Source organism: Aphelocoma coerulescens, chromosome 12 (assembly GCF_041296385.1).
Source record: "Aphelocoma coerulescens isolate FSJ_1873_10779 chromosome 12, UR_Acoe_1.0, whole genome shotgun sequence".
Lineage (NCBI taxonomy): Eukaryota > Metazoa > Chordata > Aves > Passeriformes > Corvidae > Aphelocoma > Aphelocoma coerulescens.
The window spans coordinates 5,939,780-5,966,897 of record NC_091026.1 but is presented as its reverse complement, the minus strand read 5'-3'; the positions used below and the strand labels follow the sequence as shown (position 1 = coordinate 5,966,897).

General features: G+C 40.3%; 1 protein-coding gene across 4 annotated transcripts in view; it reads right to left on the bottom strand.

The window, feature by feature from the left end:
• Positions 1-27,118, bottom strand: part of PBRM1 (polybromo 1) — a 59,497-nt gene that overhangs the window by 8,988 nt on the left and 23,391 nt on the right. For 2 of the 4 annotated variants that reach the window (XR_011154877.1, XR_011154876.1), the window contains exons 13-27: positions 26,530-26,671; positions 25,933-26,030; positions 22,961-23,237; positions 22,041-22,146; positions 20,190-20,832; positions 19,099-19,310; positions 18,113-18,298; positions 17,109-17,266; positions 16,371-16,637; positions 14,850-14,995; positions 14,403-14,560; positions 13,545-13,728; positions 12,141-12,351; positions 9,526-9,727; positions 1,245-1,400 (exon numbers count right to left, since the gene is read on the bottom strand). Coding sequence is in view for 2 of the 4 variants with exons in the window: in XM_069028377.1 (XP_068884478.1) it covers positions 1,245-1,400; positions 5,123-5,281; positions 9,526-9,727; positions 12,141-12,351; positions 13,545-13,728; positions 14,403-14,560; positions 14,850-14,995; positions 16,371-16,637; positions 17,109-17,266; positions 18,113-18,298; positions 19,099-19,310; positions 20,190-20,832; positions 22,041-22,146; positions 22,961-23,237; positions 25,933-26,030; positions 26,530-26,671 (3,305 nt within the window). In the remaining 2 variants the exon portion in view is untranslated. Of the gene's footprint in view, positions 1-1,244; positions 1,401-5,122; positions 5,282-9,525; positions 9,728-12,140; positions 12,352-13,544; positions 13,729-14,402; positions 14,561-14,849; positions 14,996-16,370; positions 16,638-17,108; positions 17,267-18,112; positions 18,299-19,098; positions 19,311-20,189; positions 20,833-22,040; positions 22,147-22,960; positions 23,238-25,932; positions 26,031-26,529; positions 26,672-27,118 lie in introns of all 4 variants that reach the window. The other 2 variants (XM_069028377.1, XM_069028378.1) reach the window with 2 other exon arrangements.

The window sequence follows — 27,118 nt, the reverse complement described above, 5'->3', positions numbered from 1 at the left end:
CAGAGCACGGCTTCACCCTTCGCCTGCAGTGCCCAGTTCAGCACCACTTCACCAGTGCTCCTCCATTCCCAGCTATTGTTTCTTTGCTAATCCACATCCTGTCAGTTTTAAACGCGAGCCATCCAGCCCACTGCAGTGGGAAAAGCCCTTCAAAGGGATGCACTGTCCTGGATTCACCTCCCACACGTTTGGCTGGTGTGTGCTAAGTGCCACAGCTGTTGTCCTGCTGCCTCTAGGTGCCATCGCAGGGAATCGTGCACTCCAGCCAAGCTGCACACGTAGTACTGATGGATCTCATAAACACCAGGCAAGCAAACAAAAGCTCCCCAACTCAAATAATTTACATACAGATAAAATTCTTAACACAGCTTCTGATAAACACAGTTGCAAGGGGGTAGGGGGAGACAAATGAGACCGTTTTGTCCACAGCTTGTTCAACTGCTGAACATAGGGATGCACATCTTTTACACAGGCACATGAGTTATCAGAGGTAAAAAATGAATCAGCAGAAAACAGGACCAGAAGGCAGATGAGTGTTTTTCCCCTTAATGGGGACATGCTAATGGCATTAACACTGGCAAAAGATTTATCTCATTTAGCCTCACTTTTCATCAAAAGTGTGGCAAAAATACAGGTAATGTAGTAGAAATGCTCTCAAAAATCAATTCAAAATCTGGCCACATAGAATACTGAATCCACCTTGTCCCTACATATTTCCAGTCACTGTTCTATCAGCAAGCTTTAATCTGAACACAGTTTCACAATAACACATCAGTGCCCTGGTGGCCGAGGAGTTTTACATGACCAGGGCTCATTTCAGTGCAGTCTGACATTAACACACTGAAAAAGACTTTGTTAAGGAATAAGAACAATAGATTTCATTTATAAGCCCACTTCAAATAAGAAAAGGATGAGTGTAGGGATTCTGTTCTAATGACATAAGGATATGAACAGGCTGATTTCAGCTTTTCACACTTCTGATAAACTCATGCACAATCATCAAGGTTTTTTTGGCTGGAACAAAACTCCTGCTGGAGCAGCACCACATTTCTCCAGCACCCTTTCCCTGAGGGTTTACTGGATATGCTGTTGTGTCACTGTTTTGCACACCCCTCATATTCAGCAGTGCTGCTGCTCACAAACCAAAGCCACGAACTGAACAAGCTGCAGAGAACTCCTGTAACAAGAAGTTAAACCAAGTATATGACAATGAAATACAGAGGGAATGAGGATGAGGTTCTTACCGGGTGGTGGGATGCCTGGGATGCCTGGCATACCTGGCGGGAGTTGGTGGGGTGGGGGCACCCCTGGGTGAAGTGGCTGCATGCTGCCCATGCTAACAATGCCATCAACTGGGCCCTGCAAAGGTGGCAGCACCGGTGGATAGCCACTTATCATGCCTTGAAGGACACAACAAATTTCAAACATGCATCAATAACATGCAATATGGTCTACACAGTATGCACAGACATGCACTATCCACACACACACACACAAAAAAAAGCACCCTTAGTACAGCAAGACAATACTACAATTAGTATCTTGCAAAAAAATAACCAAACCCTAAAAATAAATAAAAGCTGTAAATATGAAACACTATACTTTTGATGAATTAGTATTTAGTGTATTTGTATGCTTCTCACGGGGCAATAAATGTTGAATACTCAGGTATGTTAACACAAGGAATAAATTCAGCCACAATTAAATGTTACTAATGCAAGCAGTTTTAATACAGCTTAAAGCTCTGCCATCTGCATACAGATTACAAACACAACACTAACTTGCCAGCCCCACAGACAGCTCTGCCCTGTGGGCTAGGTCAGAGGCCACAAAAATAAAACCCCAGACATTTTCCTGCAGTACACATGCAAAATTGATGCACAAAAGCCCTACAACATTCACATACTTGAAACTAATGGCAGTGATGGGTGATTTTTATTAAACCATCTCCAGCATGAACTAAGGCAGTAATACAAATTTTACACTTGGGTGTGCTGGGCTGCAATAATTTACACTCATGACATTAAACTTTAGTGAAAGGACTTAAAAGGAGCACCCCCTCACAGAATTTCACTGTCCATGTCTTCAAGGTGTCTTTACAGGAAAACCAGTGACACTGCAAACACTGTATTGTGCTGCTGCTCAAAAATTTAGTTTTCTGCATGTAAGGGAAGAAAACGGAGAGCTTTTTCTGGCTTTGGCTCAGATTTGCTGCTATCCATGAAGTGAACCTACACAGTATAACTGCACTATGCTTGTTAGGCCCTGGAATGTTTAATTTAAATGGATGCATTGCCAGGTAAGCAAGGAAAGGGGTTGGAAAGACAATGAAAAGATGACAGAGGACAGAAGGAGGTCTAGAGAGATGAGGTAAGTAGAAATGCAGATTTGCAGGGGCTTCTATAGTCTGTTCCAAGAAACCACCAAGTCTTTGCCACACTCCCTGTAATTCAGAAAAGGAACTTCCAAAACAGAGATTTCTGGAGTGAGACTGGCCAAAAACTCTCACCAATTCTGACTGAGAACAGAGTTGTCACAAGCTCAGGATCTAAACAGGAGAAGCAGTTCCAAAATAAAAGCTAAACCTGTTGCTTCCTCAGGAAGTTACAAAAGTGAAAAATCTCTAATCCCAAAAGCTTTACATGGAGAAAACACCAAGAAAATAAAGAACTAATCTCCCTCGAGCCTTCACTTTCCACAGGACACCTAGACTGACACATTAAATATGCCTTAGATACCTATTCCAAATATCTGGAACCTTATGTGTACCTCCTTATTACAGGGAAATCCTTATTTCCAATGGAGAAAAGTAAAAGAAGAAAAACAACAGAAGCCTCCTCGGCATAAAGGGCTTTCTCACTGCACCTACTGCCTGGTACTTCCAGGGCACCCCGAGCTGCTGACACACCTTCAGTGCAGTCACATGCACTTCTGAAGCTTTAAAACAAACAAACAAAAAACACTCCAAGGAATTAAACCCATATTTATCAGTCATGGAAGCTTCTTTCTACATTTCCAATTAAAATACTCAACAACTGGTTAATAAAGCTGCCATCAAAATGTCCATGAGAAATCAGTTCTTGTAGCTCATTCTGAATAAGAGCAGCCACTTTCTTACCCTATGTATGAATTGCAAACTTTTATTTTAAACTAGCAAACATGGCCAAACTATTTCCAGCTCCTACAACTGTGGTTCAGGATGTCTTTGAAATTACTTGTTCTTCTGTTTCTTACCATAATGACATAAGATTAAGTAAACTTCACCTAAATGTAGAAGACACTAAAGTGCTGCACGCTAAGAGAAACTCATCTTAGAAGGCTTCCAGATTTCCTGGACCCGTGGGCCATGAAGAAGTTCTGTGATGGAGAAGCTCTCTGAACTAGAGAAAAGCAATCCAGGGATGGAGGAGGATGTGAGAGGTCCAACCAGAACAAGATACTTCCAAGTAGGACTTGTGAAAACCAAAAGATGGAAGACTGTGTTTTTCAAATGGGCCACAGAAGTAGAGAGAGTTTAAAAGGATCTGCTCCGTCATCTACTTGAAGGAAGTTATTTCCCAAAGCCAAAGTGAAGAGCCTTGAGTGTTGATCTGCTTGAATAAGACAGTGGTCTGAAATAGAGGTTTGCTGTCACAGGAAATAAGGTAGCATGTGTAGTTTGCAGAATGCACGTTTTTGGGAAAGTTTTAAGGAAGTTGTTAATAGCAAGTATTACTGCCCATCAACACCTGCCTCCAAAAATTGGAAAAGTGACTCAGTGACAAAAAACCCAAGAATCAAACCAAGAAAACACAACCACAAGAGGATGATATTTCTACATATTCTAGATTGAAGTAAATTATTCACAAAAGAGATCAGCACTGGGGAACTCATTCACCCCCACCCTTTTCCTTAATACACGCACAGGTAAGTGTACATACACACACACACACAAACATACACCAACTGCAAACAGTTCAGAGGGAAATTACCACAAACAGCAAAAAAAAGCCAAAAGAAAAATGCAACTCAGTGTAAACAAATGCTTTGTAACCTGGAGATCATGAACCAGCTAAGGAATGTGCCTTCAGTTAAACATCCATGCAGCCTATTTACTGAAAAGGGATTTAGAGACCGTGATGAAAAACGCTTCAGGCTGTCAGCTCGAAATAAGGCCACAGCCTGTGAGATGAGAAAGAAAAAGAAAAATGACAAAAGAACAAATGGAATAACTGGAATGTCTTAAGGGAAAGTTAAAAAGACCCCGAAACTCAAATCAAAACCCTCCAAATACTCATTTTTATCTACTCGGCACTATTTTGACCTTGACTGAAGCAATTTAATTCTTATTTTAAATAGAAACTGGGAAAGGAAAGCAACCTATCAGGTCACACCTAATTAATTTTCTCACCCATGTATGGCTGATTTCCATACAAGAATCTTCAGTGGACTACATTGTCTTCAGATCTGATCCTGAAAATACTTACTCTGAGCATACTCCCTATGAAATCAAGCCGGATTACAACTGGTAACGAGCTCAACACCCAGCAACAGGGACCTCGTGGAAGAGTTCTCCAAGCTCAGTTCTATTCTGAAAAATAACCTGATAAAACCAGCAATGTTGTCATTTTGTCTTTGTTTCTGCAACGGCTCTAGATCCTGGTCTGCTCTGCTTACCAGTGCCTAAGAGGCAATTCTACAAAGCTTTTGCTTGGATTTAAAATCTGGGTTAGACTCTGTTGGCCTCTCACCTCCCTGACAATAAAACCCCCAACAATCTCCCTCCTGCTTTACCACTGCCACAGATGCTGCATGCACTAGAAGACTATTTAGCTGCTGCCCTCCTGCCACAGCAGGGCTAAAGGTGAACTCTGCAAGGCAGAGTGAATAAACATGACTGCACACTAACAGAACAGGAGCACTGCAAGGAGGACCCCGCTTCCCTGCGTTTTCCAGAGGCTACTCTCCACTGGAGCAAGTAACACTGGACACCAGGCCACCGCTGCACTAGGTATGTTCATCATGAAGAAGGACTGAAGAGTTTGAGCTTTTGCTTCCAACGTGACCCAAGAGAGTGTTCAGAGTTATGAAGGGGGTTGATAAAGTGGATGAGGAAAAAATGGTCATAGCTCCTACGTTTTACCTGCAACGGGTGTCAACTGCTGATTGAGCATTCCCATTGGTGTTGGTGGCGGCACCACCCCCATAAGAGCCCCGACAGGAGTGCCTGCCCGGGGGGAGGAATTCTGCTGCTGTGCTGCTCGCTCTCTCTCCTGCTGCTCAGCAACTTTAGCTGCCCGCTCTGTAAAAGTATTTTAGATTTTCAGTTCTGTTTTGTAACCCAGAATTTCAAAATATTATCTGTTCATTAAAAAGGACTAGTCAGACACTGGCATAGTTTAGTCAAATATAAAGTAGAACAGATGAATCTTTTTTATACAGCATATGATTTGATTTCATGTGGCTGCAGCTAAGACTTTTAGAGAACCTTTCATGAAAAATATTCTGCAAAGTTTTATCTCTTTCTAAAAAAAAGAATTAAAATAATTAAAATAAATAATAAAACAAAAATTTAAAAAAGTTAAAGAACAAATTTGATGATAATAACACCAGTGTTACCAACATGAAGCAGCAGTCCAGCACTAGGCTCAGTCCGCACTAGGACATGGCAAAACATTCCCTGTTTTGACACCACTGGCTCAGCCAAACCAGGTGCAGCCAAGGCCAGCAGCTCTTGGGCAGATCCTCTACCAGCTGCTGTGGGAATTGAAGCCCCACATCTGCCAGGTGTGCCCTACAGAACGCTGCAAAGAGCAGACAGCAGTGCCAGCTGGTGGCACAGTCATTTGTGGGCTCCCCATATATTTTACTACTGATGCAGCTGAAAAGTGGTGGCAAAATCGGGGAGCATTTGTAAAGTTTCCCTAGTGCAGATTGGTCCTTAGCTTTTGGAACATAACAAGCAGCAGTTTGATAAACCAAAAATACTTTTCTCTGCCTCTTTCTGTCATTTCCCCGTTTGGTCCCCTATGAGTCATTTTTTTTTTCTGAAGATGTCTAACTCACATTGTGCTGCTCACTGGAGGTCATGTGTGTCCTTTGTACGATGAATCTGGTCATTATCTCAATCAAGTCTCTCACTGTGACTGCAAGAACAAAAGATCTACTGCAGGGTAATCTGACCAGAGGACAATTTTATATTAAGGGAAGGGCAAAGGGTCATGGGAAGAAGAAAAAAAAAAAACAAAGCCCAAACAAACAAAAAAAGGAGATATACTGAATGCCCACACTCCAGGTGCTTTGGGGGTGTGCAAGTCCCTGCTTTGTATACTCTGAACGTTGTGTCTGACTGGCACAATGAGGAAAAAAGGAAGAATAAATGGACGCAGGATACATCTCCAGCAATTTTTAACAACAGTGAATGCAGGGCTATGAGCTCTCTTGCAGTTGGTGAAAGACAGAAACTGCCACTAAACCAGCAATCAAGGTCCTCTGTCAAAGGAAGGCTAAGAAGAAGTTCATCAAGGAGATTAAGTTATGCACCCTGCCAGTGTTACTCGCTTCCCCTAGGACATGACTTCAAACAACTATCACACTTTGGACTCCTCTAGAACCTGTTTGTGCAGCTTCTAGCACTACTTCCACACACTCAAAGACCAGTTTCATTTCCAAAGTCACCTCCTTCCTTCTTCCCACTTCTGCAATTTCAAGTGATGCCTTTTCCTGGTCTTAAAATCAAGAGTCAAAACACGGTTAGAAGGGGAAAAGGGATTTTACCTTGGTATTTATTTTAAGGATCCTTAGGTGCACACGTCCAGGTGCATCGAAATGCACCTTGCCAAATGCCCCCGCCAAAAGATCTGGTATAACGTTACAGGTTTTATTAATTAGCAGATCTATCAAAGATTCTCTAATGAGAGGCTCAAGTGAGACCCCCTCCCCAAGGAGCCTTCCCTGGATGGTTCTATCTCAGTTTACAGAATGTGTTCTGGAGAGGACCTTGGGCTCTGGGGCACAATGATCCCCAGCTACGAAGCTTCTAAAATGTTCAGTCTCTTAGCTTGACAAACAAGTCCAAGAATGTAGGCAAAAAGCACTAAGAATACAGAAGTTGTAAAAAAGGTATAACAGGGGTATAAAAGAAAAGGCAAAAAATCTTCATGGCATCACAGGGAGTGATGACGACGCAGAGAAACTCCTACATTTAACACAGGCAACTTAGATGTGATTGAGCACAAAATACACAAGATATTTAAAGGTAGATCCTGATAATCTTCTCCAGAGCACAGCAAGCACTTGGGGAAAAGATGAAGCAGTTGTTCTGACTCTCACCTACTTTTGACCAGCTAAAAAAAAAAAAGGTCAGACAAAAGCATGAGACACTCTGATGAATGAGAAATTACTGTTAAGTGTTCAGCTTTATCAGACTTCAGAGTGCTAAGGTTTGAAGAAGGACCCAACGTAGGACAGTACTTAAGTTTTATCTAGCCCCTATCCATGCCCTGACTGCCACAGAACTAACAAATGGAGTAACACTGCCAAAGGGAACTGCAGGAGGTATCTGAAAGTTCAGCCTAGAGCATTCACCCTAATACTCAATACTAAACCCAAATCACATAGGCCAGGGCTTGAGATCATTCAAACATTTCCAACACATCTCAAGAGACAGGAGAGAGACCCTCTGCTTTGAACAGAGTTTTTCCTTAAAACAGGCCTTTCCCTCAATCCCATGCATTCTTTTATTTTACTTTATCTAGCTATGCAGGCACTTCCAACATAGCCTCTTCTTTACTCAGCTACTGCTAAAAAACCAACTAATACCCTGCACACAAACCAAATGAAATTTTCAGTGGGTCAAAATGGATCTAAAATGTAAACTACTTTTTGCCAGAAAACGGAAGAGCCCTTTTTCACTGAGGTGTCAAACCATGCCCACTCCCTGCTCCATGGTTCACATCCACACCAGGGAACACATGAATTTTGTCTCCTCACAGTGGAAGGAGTGGAGTTTCTCTCCTTCCACATATGGTAAACAAACACAGTTTGGACTCTTTGTCACCGCATCCCAACCCCTCAAAACAAAGCAAAAATAAGTCTAGTTCGGGGTAGACACCAAGCCAGGAAAACTGCAGCTCAAACCCCAAAAGCTTTGGAAAATTTTAATTGAGAAGGAAGATTAAAATAGAAGCACACAGACAATCATTAACACAGTGGACAAACAGAGCCTTCCTGCAGAAGGGCAGGACTTTAAGCTGCTCTAAGCGAGGAAGCAGTGACATGCCAGCCATCCTCCTGCTGAAGGATGAGGCTGTAAAGGAGGGATCTGCCAATAAAAAGATCATACATGCACCTAGAAGGGTGTAAAAGGAAACAACTACAGAAAGCCCCAGTACTCTCACAAAGAAAGAGCATTACCGTTTCCCTTCGCAGCATTTGCAAAGCAAACTTGCACAGAGCAAAGGGTGCTGTGTTACCCTCCAGAATTGCAAAGAGCTGCTACTGAAAATTCAGAAAGGACTGAAGTGGCTGAGAGTGGACAGTGACAGCATGCAAGCTTCCAGCCTCAAGATCAAAGCTGCCTTTAAGTTACGAGTGTGCGGAAAACCTATCAAATCTCATTTTCAAAGTTGTAACTTAACTGGGCCATAACTTTCCAGGGTGTTGCAACGTTCCTATCCAAAGAAGCATTTTCTTTCAATAAAATTGCATCAATACAGTAGTTAATAGTGTTGACATGCTATTAACTAGAGAAATAACTATGGATGTTAAACGCATGTATTTCGCTGGGGTAAGGGCTGGCTGTTAAAGATCAGCTGTGTTTTATTTTAATCAAATAAAAGTTAAAACACAATGACTATTTATCAGAAGGGAGGGAAGGAATGGAAGGAAAGGAGGGAGGGAAGAAAAGGAAGGAGGCAAAGAAAGGAAAGGAGGGAAGGAATCAAGGAAAAGAAGGGAGGAAAGGGACAAAAGATATGTCTAAAGTATCTCATGATTATGAAATATTCCTAGGCTTACTTCAGGATATTAAATCTCTCAATAAAATCAGTTACAACAGTTGATTAATACTGTACTGAACAATAAGTCATATTTACAGTACAGTACAAGCCTCTTAGAACTCTAAGTACTGTTAATAATGAACTTTTCCCCACTCCCTATAAGCCTTTCTTACCTGCTGCTACAGCTCTCAAGAGCTTCTTGTCCAAAATTCCCCCCAGTCCTTAAGGAAACATTCACAAAATATTTTTCTAACTGACTTCTAGCCCAGGGGCTTCATGCCCCCTTACTTCTAACTTGTCCCCATTTTCTTGGTCTTTGTTAATTTGGTTATTTGTGGCAAAGACATTTAAATTATCAGTTGTGCTCTACATAACAAACATGCTCTTTGCTCCTCTTCAGTCATCTCTCTATGTGAACTTCTCGTTAAGGTATGTCCAGAACACAAACATAAATATTTTCTTTTATTAAGTCTGTCACCTGAACAACAGAAAGTGTTGAGAAAGAAAAAAAGGCAGAAAAGAGTTCAGCATCTCAGTTTTTACTTACCTTCATATTCCGCTTTCTTTGTTGCTTCCAAGTTTCTCCATTCAGTTCCTACAAGTCTGCTGAGCTCTCCAAAGGAGTAGTCTGGGTGCTGAGCTTTAATCACAGCTCTCATCTCGCTGCTAAACAAGATGTACCCACTCATGTTGATCTTCCTTTTTGATCCCTCCTTCTTGGTGCTGCCCTTAACAGACTTGGGAGTGGACTGTGAGAAAAAGCAGTTATGACCACAAGTGTACAAAAGAGGAGGCCAGAAGAGAACACAAGGAATTGTGTTATGTCACAGATTTCATCCATTGAGCTGTTCAGAGACATTGCAAACACAAGTTGAGTAAAATATTTTATTTGCCATCACACATTTTAGGAAAAAGCTTCCCCACTTCCTCCTCAGCCTTTGCAATCCTTACTCTCCCTCATTCCACCTTCTAAATGCTATTTTGCCTGCCAGACTTTCCTTTCTCTCCAGTGTTCACTTCTCTTTATGTAAGTAGCCATTTCTCCCTGAAAAACCGAAGCCCAGTTTATTGCTGATCACTGTTTACCTGCACAAGAGGTTCACATCATGTTCTTATGTTGACAAGTAACAAAAATTCTGCTCCTTTGCTTTTCCTACTATGGATGCTCCTGGTGAGAGCTCCTTGATGTTTTCAGCCATCAAAAAATTAATCTATTCTGACATCTCTATACTGAGATACCACAGCTGGAACCCCTTTTTGAAGGCCCTTCCACCTGTATTTGTCACAGGAGACCATCATTCACCCAATTCATCTGACCAGTAACACCCATAAATGTATCATCACATCAAAACCCTCAAAAGACCTTTCTCATACCCTAAATGTTACAAATCTGTCACATCTTGAAAAGTGTCATTGTTTCCAAATACCTGGTGGAGGCAAAAAAGGAAACAAAAATATATTCAACTGTTTCCTTCCTCTCCTGAAATTCTGACCATGTTACTGATTCCTTCTACTTGCTGCTTTGACCCCGCAGTTCAACACTCTTCTCTCAGCTAAAAACAAAGTCTTAGGGATGCCAAGATGCTCATCAATTTAAGCAAGATGAAGTGAGGCCCACTTAAATGTGATTCTGAACTGCACTGTACTAACTTGCAAAGTTTTCTTTATGAACCTAAAGACAACTTGTGTGGACGAAGTGAAGAAAACTCCACACAGGATCTGGGATGATACATAGGATACATACAATTCCATCCTGACTTCCTGGGCAAGCCCACTCTGGCAGATGGAGAGTTCTCAAATCAAAAATAAGGAAATCTAATTATATATTTGGCCTCTGATACATGTGCAAATAGAGAGCTACAAGTTTACCAGCTGTTCTAGCCTTTATAGTTCTTGCACCAGTTTGGGTAACAGTAATCTCATGGAAAAGCCTACCCACCAGTTTGGAAGGGCAAACAAGACTTTGAGAAACCATAAGAATTCCAAATTTGGTTCTTGCATTCTCTGCTCTTTTACATCTCCCATACACACAATTTCAAATGAACAGTCTTTTCCAATGCAGTCAGATAACTGCATATTTAGTTTCAGACGTGCTGAAAGAAGAAATCAAGCAGGACCCCCTTTCTATGCCTTTTCTCAGCCATTTTGTTGAAGAAAAGAATGAAACTGCCCATCTTTTTTTTAGGTACTTTGACTCCATTCACAGCAAATTGCAGCAGGAAAGCATCACCCACCTATCTGTCAAGCCCCACAATACCACATATTCACTTGTCTTGTCTCCTCTCATCCTTAGGTGTTATAAGAGCTCCTTTGTTGGCAGAAGAAAAAAAAAAGTTTAAAAGTTCTGGGATTTAATAGTTGCTAGATAAAATTCCATTTCTATTTGAAATACTCTTCAAGAGTTTTCACGTTGCTTATAAAATTCAGCACATCAAACAAGAGTGGTGAGAAACCTTGCAAGGGAGAATGCACTTGGTAGCTGCCCACATGGCAAAACATCACACTTAAACCAGGCAAAAGCTTTCAACTTCAGCAACTCTTTCATGACATCCAAACACATTTCTACCCCGGGGTCACATGCAATGCAGCAGAAATCGACATTGCTGGTCACCAAAGTGTCTGAAACTCCCTCCTGCTCCCAGCAGATCAGTCCCATTGTCTCTTCAAGACTGGCATTAGCTGGGATGTGGGAGTGTGGTGACAGAGATAAAGGGTTTAATTCAGTAGCAAACAAACTTTTTTGGTTAGTTGAATTTCCAGCTAAAGCAGTTCCTCACACCACTTCCACACTCAGTTACACAAATCCCAGGGCTTGCGTAAGAAAGTTTATATTTGAATTTTATATAAGGACCTGATACTTCTGAACAAGTGTCTTAGAAAACCTTATTATTAGAAACAACACTAACATATAGAAATGAACCCTGGGTTTTCCTCAGCTGAATGAATCCCTTTAGAAATATTTTAATGGAATTAAACACTATCATCTGGATATCATATTGGATATACCAAAACTGTTTTGTGTAATTTATTCTATATACTTATAGACTGAAATATAAATCCTTTGTGTGCATATGATAAAATGTTACTGTTCCTTTCTTCATTTGGATTGGGAAAAGAATGTGAAATATAAAGGTTTAAGGGTTCCTGAAGGAAAATCCTTACCTGTGGTGGAGTATAAGGCATTATATCCAAATCACTGGCTAAGGGGGCCTGAAGCTGAGGCATAGAAGGCGTTTCAGTCATATCACCTTCCTCTTCTCCCATCTCTTCCATGTCCTCGTCACCTCCTTCCAACTCAGCAAATTTTGCTTCCAGCTGCTGAATCTTCTTTTCCAGTAGAGGAGATGGTTCTTTCTGAGGAACTATGGGTTTTCTGGGAGGTGGAGGAGGAAGACAAAAAGCAGCTGAGAACACACTCATACCTTACAGGAGAAAGAACTTATTTTTGAAGAGAAAATCAACTTTTCTTCATTTACGATGGAGCAATATAGAAACAATGGTGACTTGAGATGTGCCTGTGCTTCCTTTCAGAACCCTGAGCAGAACTAATGTTGTGTCTATGGCCAGTGTTTCGTTTTATTCCAGTCACTTGTTAGAAGGATTTTTTATGAGTTAGAAGGGGATTTCAGTACAAATACTTAATTTCTGCAATAGAAGGCAGTTAACACTACATCTTCCTTAGATTTCACATTTTACTTAAGCTAGAACTTAGTATTTTTATTTTATTAATATGAATGTTCACCAAAAGATTTTCATGACCCATACTGAGGACTTAAATATTTTCACAATACCAAAGAGAGTGTACCAACCTGATAAGGTAATGACTTTTCTTAAAGTAAGGGGAAGAAAAAGCAAACATCCATAACATAAACAAACATAAAAAGACTGATGCTGTCTGAACTTCCTCCCAAGAGTGCTGAAAGCTGGTTAGCTGAAATTACACCTCTGATTTCTGTGGATGTCCTGGGTCAGGCTGGGATGGGGTTAGTCCCCTGCACAGCAGCCGAGTGGTGCCTGCCGTGTTTTGGCTCTGTGAGACAGCACTGTGGATAACACATCCTGTTGTAGGCACATCATCAAGGCCTTTCCTTTTCCCCACTCTGTGCCCCAGCAGGCTGGGGCTGGGCAGTGATTTGGGAGGGGAGACAACCAGGATAGCTAAGCCAAACCAGCCAAGGGGACATTCCATGCTGTGTGACACCATGCCCAGCAATAAAAGCTGGGGGAAGGAGGACAGGGGCACATTCAGGGTTATGGCATTTGTCTTTCCAAGTAACCATCCCATGTGCCAAGGCCCTGCTTTCCAGGAAACAGCTAAACATCTGCCTGCTGATGGAAAGTAGGGAATTAATTCCTTATTTTGCTCTGTTTGTGCATGTAGCTTTGCTTCATTTTTCCAACTGTCTTTAACTTGAGCCAGGAGTTTTTCTTTCTTCTGCCCTTTAGATTCTCTCCCCTACTCCACTGTGGGGCAGTGACCAAGAGGCTGGGTGGGGGCTTAGCTGCCAGTCCAGCACAATCCAAAACAGTGCTCATGTGACCCCCTCATTGCCCTCACATTTTTACCTAAAATAGTATATTTCATCATCTACAACTTTCGCAGAGAGTGAAAACCTCTTCAACCCTTTGAATTTCTTCATTTGTTTGTCGCTCTCGTTGTAGCGGCTCTCGCAAAGAAAAACATCGTTTTCAGAGATTTCTGTTGGTCTGCAGGAGAGGAAGTCTTTGAATGACAGAACGACACACTTTCCTGCAGAAATGAAAGAGCTGGGTAAGAAGGCAGCCACACTTGCAGGCTTTTTGTTGAAAGTGTGGAAAGTCCATTTTTTTGCCTGTCTTGTAAGCCTGAAGATTCCTGGCATTTGGCACAACTATGGAAAATACATCGATTGATACTCCAAGCAAATGATGCCACTCACAAGAAACCTACAGCAACTTAATGCAGCTTTTGGATGTTTTTAAAGAACTAGAGAACCCACAAAAATAACAAACCCCATGATCACTGTCAGTTACTGTATTTATCACAGCATCATAACTCCAAAACAAAGTACACAGCCATCATCTTGTGCAACAAATCAAATTTCAACCTCCTACTCCTCCTTCCAACTTCCCAGGTAATACGTACTGGAGTAATTATATTAATAAGCAAGAATAATGGAGTTTTCTGTTCTCTGGCTGCAAACTGTTCACTTTTATATTATACATGCAATTCCCTTATTGTAAAAAAGCTTTGTTATAGTGAAAATTCTCACCAGAGGTCCCATAGGCAGGAATGCACACTGGAAACTCACTGAATAATCTCTCCTCCCTCCCTCCCTCAATGAAAAAGACATACTTGGAATCAAGCCTACACATAGCCTTCAATCACTTCAGATTGTGTAGGAAAAGAAATTGTCCATCAGATTTAAAGCTGTTAAAAATTACCCAAAATGCAAGTCATGGGACAGGTCTCCTCCAAGTTACTCAAAAACACCTCCTTCTTGTAGAACATTTTAGTTGGCTCATGTTCAGTTTCTTCAGGATGTATAAAGATTGGACCAAAGAAATATGCAGCTCCATCTCGTACCCACATCTTCTCAATTCTGGAAAGAAACCAAACCAGCAACATAAATGCAAGGCCATTCCTCCCAAATGAGGCAGCAGGATGTTCAGGAAGACCATCAGTAGAAAATGAGTGCAGAACAGCCAATTACAACTGTACAACTGAACCAGGTTTTTATTAGGCAGCTAAACTTCCACCCCAATCTATCAAGAGCTTGTAACACTTCACTCATTTTTTCCCATCCTCTTCTACACTTTCTTGCAACCAGCCCCTCTTTTGTCCAAGTTATTTTTACAGCTGCAAGCTGCAAACAAAGAAGCTGCCCCTACCTTCCTACTCGAGGCCGCACGAGCCCATGTGACTTTATGAAGACACAGTCCCCAACCTTCAGCCACATGTCATTGTAGCAGAGCTGTTCAAAGTAATGGCAACCAGGTTCTCCATTGGACATTTCTACTGGAACATCTTCTTTGTCCTGCAGAAGAAAAAGCATTTAGAAATGTGTGAAAGGAGGAAAATCAAGCACAGAAATAAAGAGATGCCAGGTACAAGTGAAAGGCTTTGCTCTATCTTTATGCTAACAATAGCAGGTAAGCACTAAGCAAAGATGTACGTGCAAAAGTTCCCTGAATTAAAACTACAAAGTCAAAAATGCCCTCCATGTCTGTCACAAGCTTTCTCATTTCACAAAGCTCTAATTTTGCCAGAATAGCAATTTACAGGTCCTTTTTTGTTCTGCTGCTTCAAAGTTAACCGGCCAAGCCAAGCCTTGTCAGCTTTGATGGTTTAAAGCACACTAATGTGCTTAGGAAGCAAGAACTGAATATATGGCCAAGCTAACAGACACAAAAATGTAATGATTCAACTCTCTTATACAATATGAACACTCCATGTATTGCTTGCAAAGTGATACCACCTGCCCTACTTAATTTCTTACTTTTTAGTAAGAACTCAAATTGTTTCTCATTTCGTGTTTCAGCCTGGCATTCCAGAAAGCCAAGGAAACACAGGCTTGTCTCCCAAGGTGTGGAAGGAAAAGATCCTATGAGTTTTCTTTCTCTCAGGAGAATTATTTCCATCTTCTGTCATGATGTGAATAAATACACTAATACACACTAGGTGTCTGACAAAAGCTGACAATGGGTGTGCTGGGTACTGTGTTCTCAGGTTCTGTTAGAGAACTCAAGGCAAAGTGGATTTTCATGATTAATGATATTTTATTATTCTCTTTTTTATGGCTCTAAATTTATTTCAGATACAACTAATTAAATTTAAATTATTCTAATACATTTACCTAAATTTATTTATTTTCTCACTCTAGATAAAAAAAATGAGCCATTTTATCTACTATGTTGGACAGAAATACTCTTAAGTATTTTGACAATAAACTAGTTATCAACCACAAACAGGCCACGAACAACAAAATATTATGTATTATTTACTGCTGCCTAGCTACTGACTGTTTTAGTGAAATGCTACACAATAAAGCATTTCAGCACTGCCATGAACTAAAATTACACTTTTAGTTCTACTGGTTCTTTAGCCTTAGGGTAGGCTTTACAGTAAAAGTGTAATTTTCTGGAGTGGTAAAAAACCCAACCAAGCCCTTCACATGATCACAGGAAAGAGGCTGTTGAATGTAACAAACATTTACATAGTTTATTGTTATCTGTTATATCTATTTATATTTTGTTTGTGTTTATTTACAAATGTCTATAATATCATTTGTAACAGAAATATTATATTCATTTATGTTTTACTGTGTCTGGATGTGGTGAAACCCAAGCCATGAGGGCGAATATTTTGTCATTCTCTTTCTGTCAAATACAATCAACGTTCCCCTTGCATACCTTTTCAAGATGAAGGATACTTTCTCCCACCTTACTGTCCTCCAGTGTTTCACTGTGTTTCTCCTCATCTACTTTGTCTGTATTGGCAAACACAGAAGCAACTCTGACCACAGGCAGGGGCACATCTCGTGGGACAAATCTGACAGAGCTCACAGGCATAGTCCACAGTTTAATCTTTTTAAAAGACTTTGTCTTCGCAGAATAGCGCGACTCGCACACGTAGACATCCTCATCTCTGAAGTTTTCAGGACACAATTTAAAATATTCCTGCAGATTGAAGAAAAAATACGAAATATTTCAGCAACACCCACATCCCACAGACACAAGTGAACTTCCCTCTCATGGTTTCAGTTACAAGAAATCCCACCCTTCGAGAAGGCGCTAATTCAGTACAGCTTGGCATGTGAGAAAAATTAGGTTTTATTCATTTACCAAGCCAGTGCATTAACAAGATCTGAAGCCTGAAATCACCTTCACAAGATTTCTGAGCTTTGACTTGGAAAAAGGACACACTCACCAAGTTGGGAGTGATCATAAACACAAATCAACCAGCAGAGGGAAACTCCATCACCTGGGTCAACCACATATCTCAGGAAGCAAAGGAAAATACAAACAGCCCACCTATTTTATTTAGATATTAGTGGAATGTCTCTCTGTTAGAGTGCCTACAGCTCTACAGGAAATAGCAGAAAGCATTACTTGTTTTATAAATTACTCTTACCCTGAACAGTGTCTCACCTTGACAAACATGACCACACATTTGCCTAAAATTTTGCTAACAGGAACTTTATTGTAATAATCACTTTTAAAAACTTCTTTCTCCAGGAATTTTCGAGTTGCAAGATGAAACGTTTCATTTGGTCGATAAAACCAGCAGCCATAGAGCCACTTCTCTCCTTTAAAATAGAAAACAACAAAAAAAGGGAGGGGAGATAGAAAGAAAAAAATGTAAAATGACATTCTCCAGTGCATGAGCCAAGTAAGAACAATTAGAGACTGACTGATTAATCAAATAGCCAGGTAGTCATTTATATTGAGAGCAACCTGCTTTTAAACAGGGCAATATTCATTAAACTTTTCAGGAAAGGAAAACCAGGTTTAAAAAGCCTGCCAAGTGTTATTTCTCCAGTAAAACCTGACTCAGCAAAATAAAGGAGAAATTAATTCTTATTTACAGATCTTGACTTTCAGGCCTTGAAATGGCTTGAAAGTCCACACAACAATCACCTGATTATTTAAAGACTCTCAGGTAACTTTTAAGTTTTTTAAGAACTATTTCTTTCATTTTATGCTGTGACAAATTACATGGTGACAAACTCAAATTGAAAACAATGATTTATAAAGAAGTTACAAATATGTACTATTTTTCTAAATCAAAGGAAACCTGTGCCCAGATTTGGTTCCGATTTCTCAGCGCAGAAAAGCAGTTTCCTTCTGCACCTAAACTACAAGGAGTCCATCCCACTCAGAATCCCATCCCTGCAAGGTTTACAATTTGAGGGGAGGCAGAAATGAACACCAAAAAGAGCACATGCTGTTCCAAGAATTTTCTATTCTATTTGTAATATCTTTTAGAATAAAGCAACTCAGAAACAACAACAAAAAACACTCACTGGTCCAAACAGTTCTGCAAATAAAATAAGTAACATCTACAGAGGAAAAAAAATTAAATTGGAAGTTTATAATAGTAAATAAATAATAAGTTTCACCCTACTGTTTTCCTGCAGTAAGGACATCCTTACCAGCTGAATCTTCCCACAGCCTCTCAATGCAGACGATGTGAGGCTGCAGGTTGGCCTCTGCAGGCTCCACATACACATAATCCCCCACATGGTACATGCTGTTCTTGAAGCTGCAGTCCTGGCTGTAGGTTCGATGCAAACTTGACAGCCCAGCTGATCCAGAGGAATCTTCACTCTTTTCAGCTTCTTGTTTCAAGAAGGGAAAACCAGATGTTAGTAATGTCACATTTCCATATTAGGCAAGATTCCTGATGTCAGTGCCTCACTCTGAGCCTGGAGTAACCAGACTTTACTGCTGCTGACATCTATGAGGGAAGATGAACCATGTTAGAAAGATAATTCAAGGACAAAATTGCCAACAGCTCTACTCCTCTCTGTAGAAAAGTGCAATTGGAGAACTTATTTATTCCTTTAACTATGGTGTATAATGGAGGATGGACAGAAACAGCCAGGAACTGTGAAATAAAGGACCTTGAGGGTAGGCTTCATGCCCTACAAAACAGTGCAAGACCACTCCTCTTCAAACTCACAGTAGCCAAGTAAAAACACAAAAGGCTTACCAAACCTCAGCTCTTTAGCAGTGTTAAAAGCATGATCATAGACAACACCATCAGTACTTGTCAAAAACAAAATTACTAAAAGGTCAGTGGGAATATTCATTGTTAAGTTTATTATCAGCAGAAAGCTCAAGTAAAAAACTATAGTTTTCTTTTATAATATCCTTGAAATAATATTGGTACCCCAATGTATTTTGATTAAGGAGTTCACATAGGGTTAATACCTACTTACATCTCTTTCTTAAAAGCCCTCTGATCTGGCTGATAAGGATCAAAATAAAATAAATGTCTCATAACCTGGAAATAAAAGACTGGGGGACAAGCAGACTATTGAGGTCCTTTCAGCAGGCAAAGCTACAGCAACACATCATACCTGTGGGTACATTTTTCATTTAGTACATTCAAACCTAATGAAAAAAAGGTAGCTACCTCTCTTCTCCTCCTCCCTTTTGAGCTTATCCTCCTCTATTTCTTTGGGCAGCTTTTCCTTCTTTTCCTTTTCTACATCATTGTGAAGGTGCTTGGTGGTGTAGCTGAGAGCAGGTGACAGCAGAATCTCTCCATTTTTACACAGTTCATCTCGAATTTTAATGAAGAACTGCTGAAGTTCCACTGCATCCTCGTAGATCTCTGAATCAGTCCTGTACAAAAACATGAGCAACAGGGTAAAGACACAGTTTGTGCAGGGCCAAGCAGGAGCCTAAACACACCCATCAGTCACCACTCTTTGTGATCAATCAAAATTGATCTTCACTCTGCCAAGAGATTTCTGTGCTTACTCATAAGCAGCAGCAGAGACTGACTTGAAGCCATGAAGCATCAAGTGATGCTTCACCTGTTAATCCACTGTCAATATGCATTATAGTTTACCCAAACCAGTATTTTTGTACACACCAGTCCTGAAATGCCAGGAAAATCAAAGGTGTGACCAAGGCTACTTGTCACTGGACCTCTACAATCTGTTAACTTCTAAAAACTTGAGTAATAACAGTATTATTAACAAAACTGACTTATTTTAATTATCCATACTCCTCTTAGTAGATGTTTTAAGATAATTTTTTACTTCCTCTCCTTCACAGTCAGGCTCTCACCTGCACATTCCCAAAAAGGCTACTGAATTCAAGCAAAACACTACAAGAAGTTGCAAGTGTTCATAGTTTTTGCACAGTGTTACCATAACTCATCCAAGTGTGATTGCTCCAAAAGAGTAAGTCATTGTTTGAGCAGTTAATGAACAGCTCTCTTCATTTTTTCAACATGAAAGTTAGCAGAAACCTGTTTTTCGTAAGGTGCTCCTTTGGATGATAATTGTCAAAATTATCTCTTGGCAGAAAACTAACTCCTTTCTTGTTTTCAAATGGAAGCAAACATTCCACTGAAGACCTGGCAGAGCTTCTGAGATTTAGTTTTCTAAACACCCATATCAAGGAAAGCAAACACCTTAAAAAACCTTCAGCCTTTGTTTAACATTAAATGCAAAACTCTGATAAAGGATACCTGAAAAATAAGGGTTTGCTCACCTGTTCATTCTCCGTGCCCTCTCCAGTACCTCAAACATGTTCTCCTGGAACAAATCCAATCTTCTATAGCGATTATTTTCAACATTTTTTCGGATAATATCAAAAGTCAGAGGAGGTTTATTTGGGAAGTTGGGATCAACAGCAGGAATCTCAGCTAAGGAGTCGCTGTAGCATCTACCCTCATCATCCTGGTGGCTCATAACGGACACAAAGAGGTTATGGATAAGTTCCTGAATCAGCAAAGTGACATTGGGCACATGAGAATCCTCATCTCCTTCTATTTCTCTCCGAGTTTCAAGCAAAACTTTATGCAGGACCAGGGCATCTTTATAAATCAAAGATTCCGGCTCGTTGTACGTGCAAGCGTTATTGAACATCATAACGAAGTCCTCCACCATGGAGTCGATATCCTGGTATTTATTTGCCATCATATGGCTTCTGATCTTCTCCATGTCCACGGGCTTCTTGATGGTGACGTAGTAGTCGGGGAGCTCGGAGCGGGACGGCAGCCGCAGGAAGATCGCGCTCAGCCGCCGGCCGCGCTTGTCCGTGTAGTTCTTCACGGCTTCGTACACCTCGTTCAGCTTCTGCTGCATTGGAGTCATGTACTTGGACTTTTTAGGAGAAATGCCACTTTTCCTACCTAAGATGACAAAAACAAAAAAGAAGTTACAATTACAAAGCTGAGAACTGGAACATTTCTTTGTCCATCTCCAGTGGAAACCGGAGAATTGCTCATGGAAGAACCACCTCATGGTGTGAGCAGAAGCCTCACAATATGGAGCCCATTCCAGGCTGCAGCTTCCCTTATTTTTCATAATTGTATAGTTTTTTTTCTAATGTTCTTTTTGGAACACACAGAATATGTTGCTCCACGCTCCACCTGGCAAAGGCCTTCTCAGGCTTCAGCACGGAAAACATCTTTTCCTATCTAACATCATTAACAAAGTCCTCTAAACTCATTTCCATCTTACAGCTCTACATGAATATCTCCCTGCAGCTGTTAAAAATCCAGTGCTCACAGGGGTTTTGTTATCACTAAAATTAAGTATTCAAAATATTATCAGATTTCTTTATGACATGTTTATGGCAAATTAGAAAGGATTATTACACGTAAAATGTAAATTAAGGCCTCCCATGGGATTATCAGGTTGGCCTTTTGATTAACTCAGGATCTCTTACTGCACTGCACAGACTCTACCTGAGAGTTCTCTACACCTGTACTTTACCTAAGAGCTATACATTTAATTTGCAAGAGGTCTGGGTGCAGTTATTTTCTTTAGGGCTTTTTGTGCAGTTTTATCCTTCTCAGTTTGCTCAGTTCTGAACACATATTAAGAGAACATAAGATTTGAGTAGTAGCAAGTTTGTAAGGGCAACAGCTCTAGGAACAGACATGGGAAACTTCACTTCCAAGTTTTTCATAGCTTTCAATAATCTGTCAAACCAAGTTCACATTTTTTTTAATCATTCTGTGAAAATCCCAGACATTTAACCAAGGAAATTAAGAGATTTGCTCAGTTTGAGAAGCTCCTTACTTTACTGGGCACATAGTGCACCATCTAACATTTGAGTAACACTACCTGACAAAATCTCACTCATTCCACACATGCCCAAGTCTTTTTTCTTCACTCTAAGTTACTTTTCTTAGAAAACACTACATGCAACAACTTAATTCTATTGTATAATAAAGACATGCCATTGCTGTCAAGATTTTGAAAATGTAATTCTACTTTCCTTGTCAGTGTTAACAGTTGTGCAGAACATGTCTATTCTAAAAGGAAGATCTGTTCACCTGTACAGTGTTGTAAGTTTTGAAATGAGACAAGGCAATGCACAAGGTTGTCTTACTTAGCTTTAGTTTAGGGGATGCAACATCATCATCTTCAGCCAAGGGTCCCAGCTCTTTCCTTTTTTCTTTTAGGATCTTTTCCAGCATATGGGCATCATTGTACACCTAATAATCAGTAAAGTAATCAAAATCCAGCCAAAACAAGGTTTACTGTGGTTAGACTAGTTTAGAACTAGCTCCTAAGAAACAGTTAAATGTGAGTTTGGAAAAGCTGAAAGCAAAACTGAGTAATTTATTTAAGGTGTACATTTGAGAAATAAGCCCTTCATTTTAACTGACTTAGACAGGAAAGCAGAACTGATGACAGCATCTAAATCAGGGAGCTACAAATGTTGAAGAAATTATCTAATTAAGCTGTCTTTCTATTCCAAAGACTACAAAATGGCAAGGGGCAGCTGTGTTATCAACTTCCTCCTCAAACCCTTCTGCTGAGCAATGAAATATCCCTTGAACTACTGTGACTCCATCAAGGTACAAAGGACTAGAACAGTCCTGGGTCTTCAAGTCCAATCCTGGTGATGAAGTCCTGTGCAGCAGCTGATCAAGTTTCTTGTCAGAAACAGCTGGAGATTTCTTACCACCACCCTGTTTCACATCATTTTTGCTGCCTGAGAAACATTACTATATAGAGACACCCAACAAAATACTTGTAGATGAAAATCATATTCCTTTCAGACTCATTTTGTTAAGCTAAACAAGTGAGGTCTTCTAGTCTGATCTCCCACACTCTCCACTCCCATGAAAAGAAAGCTGGTTTCCTTCTACGACATCCTTTCTCAGAACTTCTGAGAATTTCTATTTTTGTCCAATAAACAATTACAACAAATAATACAAGTAATAGTCAAAGTGAAACCATCCTAACAGATGTCTGTGTCTGCAAAGCAGCAGAGAGAAGTGTGGCTCTGACCCCAGAGAGTACCTGGGAGCCTTCCTCGTTGTAATGCCTGGCGTTCCGGAACATGAGCTTCATGTCCTCAATCATGGCCTCTTCCGCCGCGTACTTGTCATTGCGGATGTTGTGCTCTATCATCTTCAAGTCCATTGGCTCCAGGATGATTTTGTAGTAGTCTGGATAGTCCTTTTTGGATGGCTTAATCATGAACAGATCACAGAGCCGCCTGCCTGTGCCTGGCTCTCGAGCTTCCAGAACCGCGTTGTACAAGATCTTCATCCGCTGCTTTCGTATGTTCTTTTTACTGTCAGGTTAAGAACAACACAAAGGAAAAGAATAAATGTCAGGGACTCCTTTCCCCACTTCCACCACTAATACCACAATGACATTATCCTCTGCCATGGAGAAACAACCACAACCACCTAAACATACACAAGAATTTCAATATTAATACAGTCCACTAGAATTTGCAAATGATGACGGCATCATAACCAGGAGCCTGATACTGAAACAGGAAACGACTCTTCGAGATGACTGTTCTCTCATTGACCTTGAGTCAAGTGTTCTACAAAATAAACCAACCAACTCATTTTTCAAAGTGCAAAGGCCAAAAGGAGCTCTGAGCACTTTCCAGCTGCAGAGAAAACAGACCAGTCAGATCAGGCATCTGAATCCAAGAGCTCGAGATCCACAGTGAACAGGATAAAAACCTCCAGCCAGTACCTTCCAGACTACTTCTGCTGAACACAGAATACCAAAGACATGAGCTATTTATCTCAGAGTAATTCTGTACATTCTTCAGTACCAAATAAGAACATCAAGGATGTAGCAGAAGGAATTGGTTAATTATCTGTCAATCCAAATGAAGTTCAAAGTCAATGAAGCTCACCAAAACTGCAAACCCAGGTAGAAAATGGTACATGCTACCTCCACAAACTTTCCAGTCATCCTGTGTGTAGCTGTTATGGTTGTCTCAAGAAATCTGACAGAGCTTGTCAGAAAACAGTACATGGCTCCCTGCACACATATTACATGGCCTATAAGCAAACCAGATATGGGAGAGGAAAATTTATGTCAATAATATATAGTCTCAGCTCAGATACTGGGGCACTCAACAATATACTCAATACAAAGCACCTGTAAACAGCCTTCAAAGCTGCAATCTCCTTAAGACATATTCAGGTGGTTGTAACTTTGACTATTATATTATCTGCAAAGGCAACAACCACCACAAAAACTACCTTTGACTGCAGAATGTGCAAAATATCCCTGTACAACCTGTAAGAAACTAAACTGCAACACAGATTTTCCATCACCTGGATCTTTTCCTCACACATTTAAAGTATCCTAATTCAGCATACTCTCATGCCTCAGATACCTCTTGCTCCTTGGTGGGATCAGTGAAATAACTAAAGAAAACTAACAACAAAGAAAACCCAAAATATACGTTCTCTAGGCTAAACATTACCACTGTTGGCAAATGTTGGTTGGTTGTTCACACTAGCAAGTGAACAATGCCAGAACATAGACATGCTGGCAAATTCCCCATTTTAACATGCTTCCAGATTTTTCTCACTCATTTCAACAGAAGCAGGCAAAGGAAAACCAAAGCATAAATAGCAAAAGGCCTGCCAAAACTCAAGATTCAGGTGATGCATTTGATACATAAAAGGGGACAGTCAAACAGCTTTCCTCTGGGTAGCTGTTATTTTCCCAATGGGATGAATTTTTCACAGGTTATTAGTCTCCTTTTCCAGCAACATTTTGGAATTCCTCTCATTGCTTCACTTCTGTGATCAGCAGCACTTACAATCTTCTTTTCCTTGCTATCATTCAGCAAGTGAAATGGATAACAAGTATCGAACTGACAACATCAAAAGCGTTTCCAGGTTCTCTTCAGGCATCATTCTGATCTCCCTTGCCTATGAACATGGCAAATCCCTTGTTCTCTTTCCTCTTTCATTGTTCTTAGATGACAGGGCCTGACAGATTTTTTCCTTTTAAGTATTTCAGTATTATTTGGCACAAGGTGATCAAAAGCAACATGGGGTTAAAAGGACACCGATGACAATTTGACTTGCTTGATTAGGCTAGTAATTCTTTTTGAATCTGAAGATCACAAAGCTAGCAATTTTTGCAATTTGTTCCTTTTTGTTACTTGGTTCTGTGGTCTGCCTTTCCTTTCCACTACGTTTCTTCTTCCCAGCATCCCTAGACGGCGTCACCTCCTAAATCCATGCTCATATTTTCTCTCTGCAGATTTTTAATGAGTGCACATTGTTGCACTTGGTTGATTGTTCTTCAGTGACTCATTACTGATGCTCTACTCCATTCCCTTCCTCCCCCCACAACTGCTGTTACTTTGACAAAACAAGAAATAAATATCCAGGAAGCTGAAGGTCATAAGCAACACCAAAGAAAGATGCTGAATTTTATACTGGCTGTTACTACCACTGCAGTAATATTATCAGAGCTGGAATTTATTTCAAGTGATACCATGAGGCAGACTTGAGAAACTAGCCCTTGTTGGAATGAAATGCATCACTAGTATTAATTACATAACAGCTATCTCTGTAAAGAATACCTCCCATAAGCCATCATTATGCTTAATAAAAGAGTCTATTGCAAATCACTGGGAATTTGGTTTATGTTACAGGACTCAACACAATCAACCTCTAATAATCAGTTTATCTATTTGTCAGGCTAAAATAAAACAATCCCCCCACAAAAAATCCTGAAATCCACTGACAAAATTACCTAATCCAGTGCTATTACAGTGTCCATTTCACTCACAACTGATGTTGACAACTGTCAACTAATAGACCAAACAAGGGAAATAAAAGTCAGCAAATAGGTTTGAATTAATTAGACTCAACACTTAATGATGTTTCAGAATTACAAATCCTTACACAAGTGCTAAAAACCATGGCTTAATACTCTCTTTAACAAATGAAAAATGCAGCAATGTCACGGCCTGCAGGAACTACAGAAGCAGATACCTTTTCCTTTTTGAGCTTCCAGTATCAGATGTAGCAGAAGAAATCATGCTGTCCCCATCCTCAATGTCATCTCTCCTAGCAAGCTCCTTCTTCTTTGCCTGAAAAAAGAACAAACCCTTGACAAACCCATTTTAAATGTGTGAGGAAAACAAACCCTCACTGCCAGACACTTTTAGAACAGAATTTAACAGCAGTATAGCTCTTTCTAACTGACAGAACAACTTTGGAGGAACCAATTTGAAAACAATGCCATTTCAGACTGCAGCACTTAGCTGAAACACTTAATGAAATCTGAAGGGTTTTACTATTATCCAGTTGCATGCAAACCCTAAAAAAACCTGCATCATCAATTTTCTCACTATTTAATTGAGTTAGGAGTCATAGTAAGGAAAAAAGTGACTGCAAGAAATCACAGAAAGCAGCAGGTGAGCTGAGAAAAAATCACTTTGTGATGCTCTTCATTCCCATACTTCCCCCTAAGCATGAAAATACTTCTGCAAATACAGGTCTAGTTAAAAATTATTTTGGAAAAATATCCATTAGGGAAATGAATTTACATGAGAAGTTATATCCTTTTGCTTGTTCTCCTCCACATACCTGCATAACCTGCTGCATTTTCAGCACTCTTTTATAGATGGCAGAATTGGGTACATTGTAGCGCTTGGCATTTTCAAACATCAGATTCAGATCAGCCTCCAACTGATCTAAAGTTTCGTATTCATGGTTCTTCAGCTTGGTTCTGCAAAAGAGAAATACCAGCCAGTTATTTCACTAGCTATACAGTGCAAACAGTTCTGTAATATCTTCATTCTCATGATAAATCAATAGTCAAAGAGCTCTAACTACAGGAAGGGGATTTATTTTTAGATTCTCTAGTAACATCTTCCACTTGTTATATTAGGGCAACATGTCTCCTCAAAGAATGGCTTCAGTAATTTTGGAAGTTGTGGAGACTGAAGTCCTGTTTTCATACTCAGGTGAGATTCACAGGTGAGGCAGCAGCACAGCCTGCTGAGACTGCTGCAGTGCCCCTGAGCCCTGACCTCAGGGCAGGCCAGCTCTGCACAGCCCCAAACACTGCCTTCCCTTCATCAATTCCACTCACCTTCAGTGAGAGCCAAAAGCGCCCAGCACCTCTCACATTAAACTCTTCAATTTGTGCCTTCTCTTAAAAAAACACCTGGTT